This window comes from Pseudomassariella vexata (genome assembly GCF_002105095.1).
Source record: "Pseudomassariella vexata strain CBS 129021 chromosome Unknown BCR38scaffold_2, whole genome shotgun sequence".
Taxonomy (NCBI): Eukaryota; Fungi; Ascomycota; class Sordariomycetes; order Amphisphaeriales; family Pseudomassariaceae; genus Pseudomassariella; species Pseudomassariella vexata.
Window position 1 is genome coordinate 3284134 of NW_024467957.1, and position 12683 is coordinate 3296816.

A 12683-nucleotide genomic window follows, 5' to 3' on the forward strand; every position below is an offset into this window, starting at 1 on the left:
ACCGACGACGCAGCGTATGTATTTAGTCCAGCCATTAGGGCACGGTTTGACATACGGGAGTACTAGTAGAGGTACCGGGGGCTTCGAGCCTACGGCGTATTTAATAATAATAATAATAATAAAATGATCCGATTCCTTTGAAGTCTAACTCGTGAGACTTAAAATTATCTGTTATATATAGTCCGAGATCTATAATTAATACCTCTAATATATGTGCCTCCGATCAAGATAAGAGAGTGAAACGGGGTCAGGCGGTCAGTAGGATATACCTACCACCTAACACACTGAACAGACGGCTCCAGTACCAACAGATGGGATCTGTTGCTCTGATCAGACGAAGATCGTGGTACTGGTTGTAAGAGCGAAGCTCTTGCACGTCTGGTGCGCGAGTTGGTCGGATGTGCCTCTGAGACTCTCGTCGGAATGATTCTCAGAACAAGACGTCTGGCTCTGGAAGTCGAATTGAAGCTCCCACTAGCACTAGATTGCTCTGATCAGAGCAAGATACAATCCTCTGTCATTGTCAAGGCTAGGATGAGGGCAGAATAATAGGATTTCGAAAGTAGTGTCTAAGTGCACGTAGGAATGAACCGCATAAGTGAAGGGCTAGCTAACTAGAATAGAAAACAAAAGTCAAGTTGATTGAATAAGATGATGAAAAGAGATGACAAGTTGTTGAAAGTCGTCTGTCATCTCCGTGTCCCTTAAGAAGTGTGGAAGACAGGGGAGTCCTCCCTGGCCCCCGTCACCTACTTTCCTGACGTCCAGTCTGGCCCCACTACAATAGCTGTCGATTGATTGATTGATTGATTGATTGATTGAAATTTAACGTCTCATCACGTGAGACGTGCCGGGCGCAGTGCCGGCATGGTCTATGCTAGTCGAATATATGTTACAGGGGACTGTCTTCATCTAACATTCCTGTTCAGTGCGATGGGCAGATCTCAGTAAAGAAATTGGTCTCCTCCGCCCATTGACAAAACAAACGAGCTCCCTTGGCCGTGCCTAGGAGGGAATCTATACTATTCTTGGCCATATGCGCTTTTAGATGACCGGGCGTGGCCTTGCGGCCGCGCTTGCAAAAGTAGAAGTGGACTGGTGTCTTTGTCTTTCCACACCCGCAGTTGAGCAGTGCGTCGCGATGCTGGAGTCTCTCGTGGTAGGTCACGAAATCCCCGTGGTGCGACCTCGCTGCGAGTAATCTGCCTAGGTGTTGCCGGGGCAGGCCAAGTTCGGGGGGTCGCGGGTGGATAGCGATCCCTAGATCTCGATACTGTTGAGGGCAGGTAGTGGCCCATCGATCGTTGAAACTCTTCCAAGTGTAGGAAATAGCTGTCGAATTGTTAGGCAACCTTGGTGGGCTTTGTTAAGACCACCAAGGTTACCACGTGACTTAGCCCTTTGGGACTAAGTCTAACCTTCGTGCTCCATAGGACTAGATAGAATGTCATGCTTTTACAACCTCACAAATCTTTGACCACCTTTGCGTGTAACACGAATATTCGGTTCTATTGGCCAATATATCAGGCTCTATACTAGTTATATAGGATGCTGTTCTGTCGGTCTTGGAGCATACTACGTGGAACGCTAAATTCTCGCGCGACGGTCGCTACTTTACCTTATAGGTTTTGTTCTAGTTGTCTTAGCACATCTTAGAGCTCTTCTTCTATCGTAGGATTGATAATCTGTTGATTTGATACAGATAAGTGGTGTTGAATTCGAATGGTGTGAAAGCTGCCGAGTTCGCTGTCCTGCCGGATTCGCTGTCTAGCACCAGCTTAGCTGGTAAGCTTGGGCGAAATCTGAACAAGTGGGGCGTGGCACGGGTATAGTGATCGTGTATCATATCAGAATACTGTTTAACGTCACCCACAGGTCAATGCCCCACACGGGTCTTTGCCCAACTTTTCACGACCTCCCAACCTTTAATCTTAGATAGATCAACAACAACCCATATTCATCCAAGAAAGTAATCAGAATTCTTTTCATTATATGTTTCTACATCTGCCTGACAAGTTCGCGCATTATGTCCAGTTCCTCCGCAAATGCCACAGCGCCTAGCACCCGTTGCCCTCCTCCTTGTAGGACGACTACTTTCACCCTCTTCCTCACTTTCCAAACCCGTATCACCCCTAATAGGCCGTAGAACTTGTGCATCTTCTATATTAAGTAGCCCACCATACTGGATTTGCTTGTTTTTGGTTCTGCGACGTTTGCTTAGCACATGGTTAGTCTCACGAAGCTCTTCGTTCTCGCGACGCAAGATAACATTCTCTTGCATCATTGCATGCGTAGCCTTTGCAATCGAGTCAATTGAATGAATAATATGCGTCGGAGAGCTGTCTTGATGCCTCTGAACGCTATTCTTAATCAACGTTGACTGCGATTCGGCTTCAAGGGTGGTACTAGGTGTCTTAGAAGTCCAAATAGGGGGTAGGAGTTCTGGGTCGGCAGAGGGTGTACGCGCGACTTCTGCGACATCCAGGGCAGATATAACCCTGTGGGGGTCAAAAGGGACAATTCCAGCTGCTTCGAAACCAGATCTGATGTTTTGTTCAGTAAAAGCAGCGCCAAACCCCTCCAAAAAACCGGCAAGGAAATCCTCCTTCGCAACGTGGGTATGATGCCGTCGCATCAAACCCTCAACAAACACACCGTACGCCCGTTTCAAAACACTAAAAGGCACCAAGTCGAGAGGCTGGAGCTTATGGGACGAATGGGCAGGCATAGGAAGGGTAATGATGCCATGGTCCTTGCAGTATTGTTCGAAATCCATCGAGTGATGGCTTTCGTGACCGTCAAGGATCAGGAGGCGTTTGACACCCTTCGTACGATCGCGTGTGTGCAGATCGAAGTGAGCTGCCCAGCTGAGACCAATATCATTCGTTGTCCATCCGTTGTGGGATACATCGACGATCCAATTGCCCGGTAATGTGGTGTCGCGATACCACGAAGCGAGGTGAACTTTGGCCGCGAAGATGATGTACGGCGGCACCGCCCAGCCTTGGGAATTGGCCGCCTGAATGACAGTAACCCATTCCCTATTGCCTTGCTGGGCTTGCCTAGGCCTTCCACGTCTTTCGGTACTCGTAACGACCATGCCGGTTGAGATCATGCCCATTAAAAAGCCCGTCTCGTCAAAGTCGTAGATATCCTCCGGCTGGATGCCGTGCTTCGCTATTGTGTCCGCAACACGCTTAAAATAACCGCGATACGCGACAGGATCTTCGCAGAATGCCCGCTGGTAATCGATTCAACGATTTAAACGCGTCCGGAGGTCTGGTTGTCGCCGTACGAAGCTCGAGGCCCAGTTCTTGCCGACGGGTGACGCGTCGTGGTCGCGTCGGAGGATATTCGCCATTTCTTCAACGTATCGAAGCCGGGGAGGAAAAGTTCGCGAATCTAGCTCAATTACGCGTCGGGTAATCGTATTCTCTTCGGTTTCGGTCATTTTCCGTTTGGACATGTTAGTAATGTGTAATGGTTGTACGCCTTCGTAACGGCGCTTCAATGTCTTTATGGTCGACTTTGAAGATTTTACCAAGCTTGTTCCAACTTAGGTGAGGATCGCGTCGTTTAGTTTGGATGGCTAATTGAAGATTAGCTTCACTAGATTTGCGTGCCATGTTGTGGAAGGGAAGAATTGTATAAGTAAAGATGGAAAGTCAAGATTTCTTGAAAAGTTGGGCAAAGACCCGTGTGGGGCAATGACCTGTGGGTGACGTTAGTAGTAGCTTTACTTTAACTCCCGGAGTTAAGAGTCCTACTCTAAGGATCACCGCCTTCGCTAAATATAAGAGAGCATATCCGACTAACTTACGCTTAAGGCTTGTAGGAGCTTCACTCTAGCGTCTATCGCTAACGGGTTGTATGGAGAGCAGCATGTAGGTAACATGGATATGAGGCTTGAGAATCCAGAAAGTTCCGAGATAAGTGCACGGAAAGGGATAGGAAGTAAATCAAGGTGGAAAACGTACCGTCTGGGAATCATCGCGTGTGGAAGCAACAAAATACCATCGATGCCCTTGAATGATTAGCCCTGGCAGGAATGATGGCAGCTTGCCATTTGGGTCTGCAGACGACGTAAACCCGCGTGCTTGTCCAATATCTCCCCGTTTCTCCCTCTCAGCTCCGGAGGAATGTTGTTTAGAACCACCGCGACATTGCTGCTGTAGCATACCCCATGGTGCTGCCTGCCATACGCCAACCTGCAGACCAGCCTGAGTGGCTCCTTCACCATGGATCTTCGACTTGGCGGTGAGAACGAGCGGCTTTTTGCTGGGGGGGAGGGGGGGGGGGGGGGGGGTAATCAGGATGGATGAGCCTTGCCGTGTCGACATCATAACTACCATCGATTTCAGGCTCGGGGTCGGACTCGAGGACAAGACAGAAGTCGACCATCTTGGAGTCCTTGGCTTTCCCTGTAATGCGTGCAGAGGAGCAGATCATGGGTGTGACTTTGACCCAATCCCTGCCTTGACGTCTGTTGCCGCTAGCGGTCACCGAGTGGGCTTCAGGATCAGTTGTCGCTGATGCTGCTGACGGCACCGAAGACGACGCCATTCCCGTCATTGTCCTTTCCATTTCAACTTGGACTGCTGGTCCGACTGTTGTCGGCATGGATGTGCCTAGTCCACCAAGAGCCATCTCGAACACGGACCAATGTACCATTTCATTCCACGCCGACTCAGCATGTCCTTGGTCGTGGCAATTCCTGGCCTTGAGGTAGCAGTCCATGATCTCGTCCAGCGATAAGCGTCGCCAGTTGAAGCCGCACCTCTGTTCTTCTTGTTCCGCCTCTTTGGTTGTAAACACGGTTTCCCAGAAGTTATAGAAGGCCATATCGTTGAGCTGCGCCGCAGCTATATCAGGCATGAGATAGCTTGGCACGACCCGGTCACCTCGATCAAAAGTTTCCATCTTGATCAGCATGTTTCTTAGCTCGACAGGTATCGCGCGAAAATCGATCTGCCTCACAAGCACTGGGTCTGGCGCGATCTCGAGCCGCATCAGCTGTTTGGTTGGAGACCTGCGCGAGTTGGCTGTTGTCGAACTTGTTGTTGTTGACGCTCGAGATCTTGAAGAACCTCTGCTCTGGTTATCTTTGAATGGAAATGATGACGCGGATGTTCGGGGCGTGCGTTCGGTGTCTGTCGTATCCTCCTGGTCGGCCTCGTAAGGTCGACGAGCTCGCTTCCGAGTGACTGGTGTCGGGGCCGCATCAGCACTAGGTGTTGCGTCCATTGCCGTGATTGACCCGTCGGGTGTTAGCAACGATTCGACCCTCAACCGTTTCCGGCTCGTTGTCGTCGGCAGTGGCGCGATGTCAGGCTGGCTATCAGACAGCCACGCGACAATGTCATACATGGAGACAGAGCGACGCTTAGCTCGCTCGGCTGGATGAGAGAAAAGAAGCGCATCTTCCTCGAATAACGCTACCAATCCGATGCGATAGTCACCGTATTTTAAATGGTGTTCCAGATGATGACAATAACTTGGGTGGTCTTGCAAAGACGATTAACAACAGGATTGCAAATACCCTGGCTCGAACAGGTGAGAGGTGTCGCCATAGCAACTCTCAGCCCTACAACGTTATGTCTGGGGAGCGGGATGCCAGCTAAAATGCTCGGCTTGACGAACGAGGTTTTCCCCGACCAGGTATGAGAACACTCTTGACCAGGTACAAAACCTAAATTCTTAGCAAAAGTTCAGTAGGTACTTAAAATATAACGCGCTCCGAGGTTTAACATACATTAAACTTGAATATAGGCTTTTTTAAATTAAAATGAACGATAGAAAAATTCAACATATATTCGGTGTACCATCCTCCACCACCCCACCGGTAACGTTAATTGAGCACAATACTGCAAAAACACTACATGTTTACTTACACATAATTCCGTACATATTGAAGCTATTTATACCATAGTTATACTATTATGTAGCTATTGTTATGGAGTTTAAGAATATTGCCACCTTTTGACTGTAAGATCACTTCGTGTGACTACAGCAGCCGGCAAATCATCAGACGTAGCCTCTGATTCTGATGAATCAACCCTTCATCCTCAACTTCCACAACTTTCCCATTATTGGCTGGTTCTTGACGGTTATTAGGGGGTATAGGCTCCCCTGCAGCTAGTTCTTCTGATGCTTTTATAAAATGGCGATTCGGATTTGGCAGTGACTTGCGCTTTTTACCCCTTTTCAAGCGGTCTAGTTCCTCCTGTAATGCCGTAGCCTTAGTGCGTTCGGCTACCAACTCTGCCTCTAAGGCGTCAACCCCCTTGACAACCTTCTGTAGCCTATAGCGGCTATGTGGGCTTGACTTGTTCGCAAAGTTGCGGATTTGACGGCTCGTACGGGGTGTAGAATCACTGTCAAGTCCAGGGGCTTGTGGCGGCGGTGGAGTGCCCTTTTTATCAACATCTACCTGGATTTCTGGATGCCGTAGTGCCTTGGCCCTTGAAATTGGCCAATTTCCAGTAGTTCTCCAGCCAGATTTAATGACCTTATCGGTTATAGCCTTGCGTGCAGTACTATAACACCGGATAAAGTTGACTTTATCAACTGGCGCCGCATCCGTCATTCTATCCAATTTACTGACTTCTGCCCTATAGGCTGACTTCAATACGTTAAAGGGGCCATTGTCATTTGGCTGTAAGCCATGGGAAGTGTGTGCCGGTAAGTAACAACAGTATACATTGTACATAAAGCACGTAGTCATCCACTCATCCTATATAGCCCAGTTAGTACAGTTATACTGCAATAACTAGAAGACTTACAGAGGCGTGGGATCCATGGCCATCTAGTATAATTAGCCTAGCATCAGAGGGGTCTGCTGGCTGCGTTTGAGGCAAGTATACGTCAATAAGCCACTGATGGCCTATATGGTTGTCTGTCCAGCTATTTGGTGACGTTATATAGCGCCAGTGGGGACAGATCTCTCGGAATTGGTCAATGAACCACTGTTTTTGGAGCTCTTTACCATTAAACACTATACCTGGCTCTAGAAGGCGGCCATCGGCTGTAGTGGCTTCAATAAAGGTAGTCCAACTACGGCCCTGTGAGCTCTTAATTATAGCCTGTCGGCTGGTGTAGTTGGTCACTTCGCTGGTAGATAAATCCCGATTTGAGCCTCGCCCACTTGGGTCGGTGACGAGTCGCGGGTTCGAATCCCGCAGCTGACACACAAGGGGGTTTAGTCAACCCTTACGGCGCGCTGCCCACCTTGTTGACTTCGCCTACCTAGCGATAATAGGGAGATTGGTGCAGTTTAGGATTACGACCATCCTAGCCAGTCGACCGTCAAGCACTACGTCGGCGGAATATAACTCGACAGCCGGTCCAGAATTCGAATCGTTAATCCGACCCCTTATCGGACCTCGCCTATCCGACAACGCTCGTCGGCGAACCCGTCCCCTCACGATAGAAGGCGCGCAGCACGCCCTCTCGCCGTGATTCTTGCGAGCGTCTAGACCACGTTACGGTCTATCCACTTGAGCGTATGGTTTAGATGTATATGCTCGACGAGAACCCCAATTAGCAGATACTACGACTTGTCGCGACAAAAAATAGTCGAGCATCTTCTGCACATCAGCAGCATCCCACCCCTGAGGACGAATTTAAGTGCCACATTACCACACTTATCCGTAGTTCAGGCAGGGGTTGTAGCACAGACTTAAGGAGGGACAGGAGGTTTAGTAGTCGTTTGGCTACAAGTTTACCTGTATAACCGCCCGACGCGGCTTAAGGGCCCGCTATATCATCTATAGCCCCTTAAGGGAGTACTTGTAGAGGTACCGAGGGTTAACACCTACTGTCAGAGAACAGAATGCCATAGGCACCAGTGGGTGTCAGGACACTGAACGCAGGACACCGGCGGGCCGCCGGAGGGGTGTTTCGGACAAAAGACTCCCGAATCATGATTACAATCTATGTGAAGCTTTGGGATGACGAGAGTCAAGATCCTTGGCATCGCCGACCCTGCTGTTATGCCGGGTCCAAGCGGCGGCCTAGCTATCTATATAAGGACCATCTCGAAGTAGGATAGGGAAGGAGTTGTCAGAGCCACAAGTGTCATCCGAGGCGGGCCGGCTTCCACCAGGTAGGAAGCCGTTTGTGGCGGCTAGAGAGCCGCTTGTGGCGAATGAGAGCCGTTGAAGCCGTTTGCAGCGGATAGGGAATCGCTTGGTTGCAGATAAGGAGCCGCTGTCCAAGATATTGGCCGAAGTCGGAGGAACACAGACATACGGAAGCAAACATCCAGATACAAGAGAGAACCTCGGCTGGCTATAAGTAAGGAGTCGAGACGGAGGAAGATAGAGAGGGCAGAGATCAATGCATCACCGTGAGCACCCCTACCTGAGACCGCCAGTGACCACCCGGTGCTACGTAGGAGGGACGCCCGTTACTCCCCATCACTCTGTACTATTGCCTTCGGCCTAGCCGTACCCTGACACCTACGGCGTATTTAATATTATTAATTATAGCCTTCTGTTGGGCGTCAGAACTCCCCAATACGAGCCCGTCAAGGCCTATAGTATAGTAATTAGCATAGATAATTGCCTAACAGACTAATAGATAGTTACCAAAGCCAGCCATTATGCCTCCCTTATCGACATTAACTGTATTTTCTGGCTTAATCCAGCCGTATTCTCTCTCACGGATATCAAAGTACCAATGTACGGCTTTTGGTGTAAACGAGTTGAATCGAGCTGTCTCCTGCTTTCTACCCATCTTGGTACGAATTTCTGGATGTCTAGAGACAAATTGGTTGAGCCAGAAGTGTAGAAACGCAAGCGCGTACGTGATTGTGCGTAGGGGCATATCCCAAGGACTCTTGTCTGATGATCCAGTCGACTATACGGCTTTCTTGGGCTATAGAAACCCGCTTGCTGGTCGGTATAGGGTTGTCTGGCCACCCTTTGCCTTTGATTCTGTCGGAAAGGGTCTGCTGCGGCACTCCATGCTTCTGGGCGGATTTGTACTGCGACAGGCCATTATCGGTAACATCTAGAATAGCCTCAGCTATCTGGTCCTCTGTCCAGCTACGGCGCGGCATTTTGGTGTACTGAAGCGTAGTACTTATAGAATAATAGTCAAAGGGGCATCGTGGCCTCAAAAGTAGTAGAATCAGAATTTTACGGCTGCCGGAACTCCGTAGTACCGATGTGGAGTATCGTGTAACCTTTCTAAAAATGCTAAATTAAAAACTATATTCAATTCGCTATTTATTCGTGCAATCGGCTTGTAAATAGCTTCAATTTCTATTAAGATCCGTATAACGTGGTTTAACACCGAGTCGCGCATATCACCAAGTCGCGCACTTTTTCAACTTTTCCAACCTTTTGACTTCAACACTTATTTCCTCAACAACAACACCATGTCAGTTCAAACCCAAGAAGCCAAAATCAACCTTGCCATCGAAGCTATCCGATCGACCAAAAATATGAGCCAACGTCGAGCAGCAAAGCTACACGGTGTACCCGAGTCCTCACTCCGTGACAGAATCCACGGTCGCACCCCACGTACCGAAATCTGACCGAATAGCGCACTACTCGCCAAGATAGAGGAAAGAGCTATTGTTCAGCATGTACTTGACCTATATTTGAGAGGGTTTCCTCCCCGGCTAGAGAGTGTGGAAGATATGGCCAATTCCATTCTTGCGACGCGGGGTACCCGACGCGTCGGCAAGCTCTGGGCGCATCGCTTTGTAAAGCGAACCCCAGAGTTACAGACGCGTTTTTCTCGCTCGTATGACTTCCAGAGGGCTCTCTGCGAGGATCCAAAGATTATTGAGGACTGGTTCCGGCTTGTATCGAATATGAGGGCCAAATACGGGATCCAGGACTGCGATATGTGGAACTTCGACGAGACGGGCTTTATGATGGGCGTTATTCAACGCTCGATGGTCGTTACCTCGTCTGAACGTAATGGTAGAGGCAAGAAGGTCCAGCCAGGTAACCGGGAATGGGCCACGGCGATTACCTGTGTCAATTCGGAGGGTCGCGACATCCCGCCATTTCTGGTAATTCAAGGGAACTATCACCTTGCTAATTGGTATACTGAAGGGGGCCTACCAGCCGATTGGGTAGTCAAACCGACCGAAAACGGGTGGACGAACGACGAGACTGGTCTAGACTGGATCAAACATTTCAACAAGCACACTATCTCGACCAAAAGAGGCGTGTATCGGCTGTTAGTATTGGACGGGCATGAGAGTCATACATCGGCCGATTTCGAGTCTTATTGCAAGTCTAACGGCATTATTACTATCAGTCTGCCCCCGCACTCGTCTCATCTAACCCAGCCACTTGATGTCGGGTGCTTTGGGGTCTTGAAACGTATATACGGTCGAGAGATTGATATATTTATCAAGTCCCATATTAACCACATTACTAAGGTCGACTTCTTTATCGCCTTTAAGGAGGCTTATTTAAAGACAATAACCGACAAAAACATCAAGGCAGGGTTTCGAGGGGCCGGCCTAGTCCCCCACGAGCCTGAAGCCGTTATCTCGAAGCTGGATGTTAGGATTCGGTCGCCTACACCCGTTAGCCCCTCTCTTCTAGATGCTGACCCTTGGGTTTCGCAAACGCCAAATAACCCCACGGAGGCTCTCTCGCAGTCCGATTTTGTCAATCGCCGAATCGCCAGACATCAGGGAAGCTCTCCGACCCCAATTTTTGATGCTGTTGGCCACCTTGCGAAGGGTATAACTCGATTAGCCCATGAGAATACCCTCTTGAAGGCTGAGTGCTCCACCCTTCGCAAGGCAAATGAGGCACTAAGCAAGCGTCGGAGGGCAAAAAATCGCGTGTCCGGCAAGGAGGTGCACTTACTGTCGAGGATGCCCTGGACATTTTGGCCCGGAAGGACGCGGAGGCCCAGGTAAAGGAGGACAAGCGCTCTAGGGGGGTAAAGAAAAGGCTGGTCCGTCGACTGTACGACGATGTAGTAAGTGTAAGAAGACCGGACATAATGTAAAGACTTGTCAGGTCGAACTATAATTGTCAGATGTATATAGCTCTGAATAAATTTCAATAAACTTTAGCCTGCTGTGGCTTTTTAATTGAACTTGAAATTATAGTGTGGTAAAAAGTGCGCGACTCGGTGTTAAACCACGTTAATTGAAGTTGAAGTAATTATAGTGTAGGTGCTGCTAATTTGGTTACCGGTGGGGTGGTGGGGGATGGTAAGGAAAGAGTCGTCATGACGGGCCGGTCTCAGCTAACAAGCTGAGTCGGGAGGGTTTCGCCCCCGATCCGGTAAAACTCCAGAACCACCTAACCTAGTTAAAGAGAACATCTCTGTGGATCTAAGTGTGGCCCTAGGCCCCACAAAAGTGGAAGTAAAGCCAACGCTGTTACCGCGTTACATAGAAACCTAGACTTATCATGAATCAATCCACGAATCAACAGATCTGACCACACAGCTGACTTGGCACGAATTCAATGAACTTGACATTCGTTACATGAGCCCAGTGCGGTAGATCGACCAGGATACACATCTCGAGGCGCTCGTACCTAACTTAGATTCCTTAAGAATGAGTCTTATAATATACGCACCTATAACCCTAGCGTATTATAGCCGCTCTTTGCACTACCTGACTATTCCTGTGAGACGTGTGATATGGTAAGATGAGATCTATTCGAAGTACGTACCTAGATAGTACTCATTTAAGGGGTTACGAGAAACTCGTGAGCAGCTTGAGCATGCTGCATCATCCTACACTGCATAACATCCGGTGAGTGGGCAGAAAATATTCAGGTGCGGGAAGACAAGAGGCCCGCTTCCGAAGGCATTATTATGTAATATTCGTGTCCTAACGCAAGTGGTACGCTAAATAGATTTAGACTAACGATGTTTCACTTTTACACACATTATATCTATTTTAAGTAACGTAGTCCACAAGCGAACGGGTCACCCAACCGAACGGGTCACGCCCATAGCAAAAAATAGAACTAAACTTCCTAACTTTACCACGCAACTAATTCTCGATGGATTCTGCTCAAAAAGAATCTCAATTACTCCTTGCAACTCAGGCTATCAGAAATGACTCAACACTTAGTATCCGACGTGCTGCAACAATCTATAAAGTCTCGAATACTACTCTCCAAGCGCGTCTTCAAAAACGTCAATCACGTCGCAATATCGAAGCCAACGGTCAGAATCTAACAAAACTAGAAGAAAATACGATTATTCAAAGGATAATTGAGCTAGATTCGCAAGCATTTCCTCCCCGGATAAGTGCTGTTGAAGATATGGCAAACCGACTGCTACGCGACTCGCATATCACAAAGGAGGACTTTCTTCCGGCATTTTGCGACGCGTTCAAGAAGAGCCTGACCGAAAGCAATATTCGTGCAGGCTTTCAAGGGGCTGGGCTTGTGCCTTTAAGCCCAGATATTGTTATTGAGAAGCTGGATGTGAAATTACAGACTCCAACGTCCTCCCGGCCCCTTACGCGGAAACCCCTTCCTTGGGCTTCTCGGACGCCAAACAACCCAACCGAGGCTACTTCGCAATCCAAATTTATTAAATCTCGAATTTCCAGGCATCAAAATAGCTCCCCGACGTCAATTTACGATGCTATCGATCAGTTTTTGAAAGGAGCGCGGAGTATTATGCATAAGATGGCTTTACTCCAAGCTGAGGTCGCCGAACTTCGAGAGGCAAATGCT

General features: G+C 48.8%; 2 protein-coding genes and 1 non-coding gene across 3 annotated transcripts; 1 reads left to right on the forward strand and 2 right to left on the reverse strand.

Moving 5' to 3' along the window:
* Positions 1–3371: 3371 nt before the first annotated feature.
* BCR38DRAFT_422032 (uncharacterized protein) lies at positions 3372–4288 on the reverse strand. Its single transcript, XM_040859478.1, has 2 exons — positions 3978–4288; positions 3372–3589 (listed from the first exon to the last, which is right to left on the reverse strand). Exons 1-2 carry the CDS (start codon positions 4176–4178, stop codon positions 3557–3559), a joined length of 234 nt encoding a protein of 77 aa, XP_040720353.1. The 5' UTR covers positions 4179–4288; the 3' UTR covers positions 3372–3556.
* BCR38DRAFT_471707 (uncharacterized protein) lies at positions 4234–5608 on the reverse strand (the record flags this gene model as incomplete). Its single annotated transcript, XM_040862877.1, has 1 exon — positions 4234–5608. The coding sequence occupies exon 1, from the start codon at positions 5365–5367 to the stop codon at positions 4234–4236; it is 1134 nt and encodes a 377-aa protein (XP_040720354.1). The 5' UTR covers positions 5368–5608.
* A 1476-nt stretch (positions 5609–7084) lies between these two features.
* Positions 7085–7187, forward strand: BCR38DRAFT_t57. Its single transcript has one exon. It is a non-coding gene; the product is annotated as a tRNA-Thr (tRNA).
* The last annotated feature ends 5496 nt before the right edge of the window (positions 7188–12683 follow it).

Excerpts from the sequence above, each read along its gene's own strand:
- BCR38DRAFT_422032 (XM_040859478.1), bottom strand. The coding sequence starts at position 4,178 with ATGCTACAGCAGCAATGTCGCGGTGGTTCTAAACAACATTCCTCCGGA. Across the intron at positions 3,590-3,977 it reads CACGCGATGATTCCCAGACG|CCATCCAAACTAAACGACGC; the intron begins GTACGTTTTCCA and ends ATCTTCAATTAG.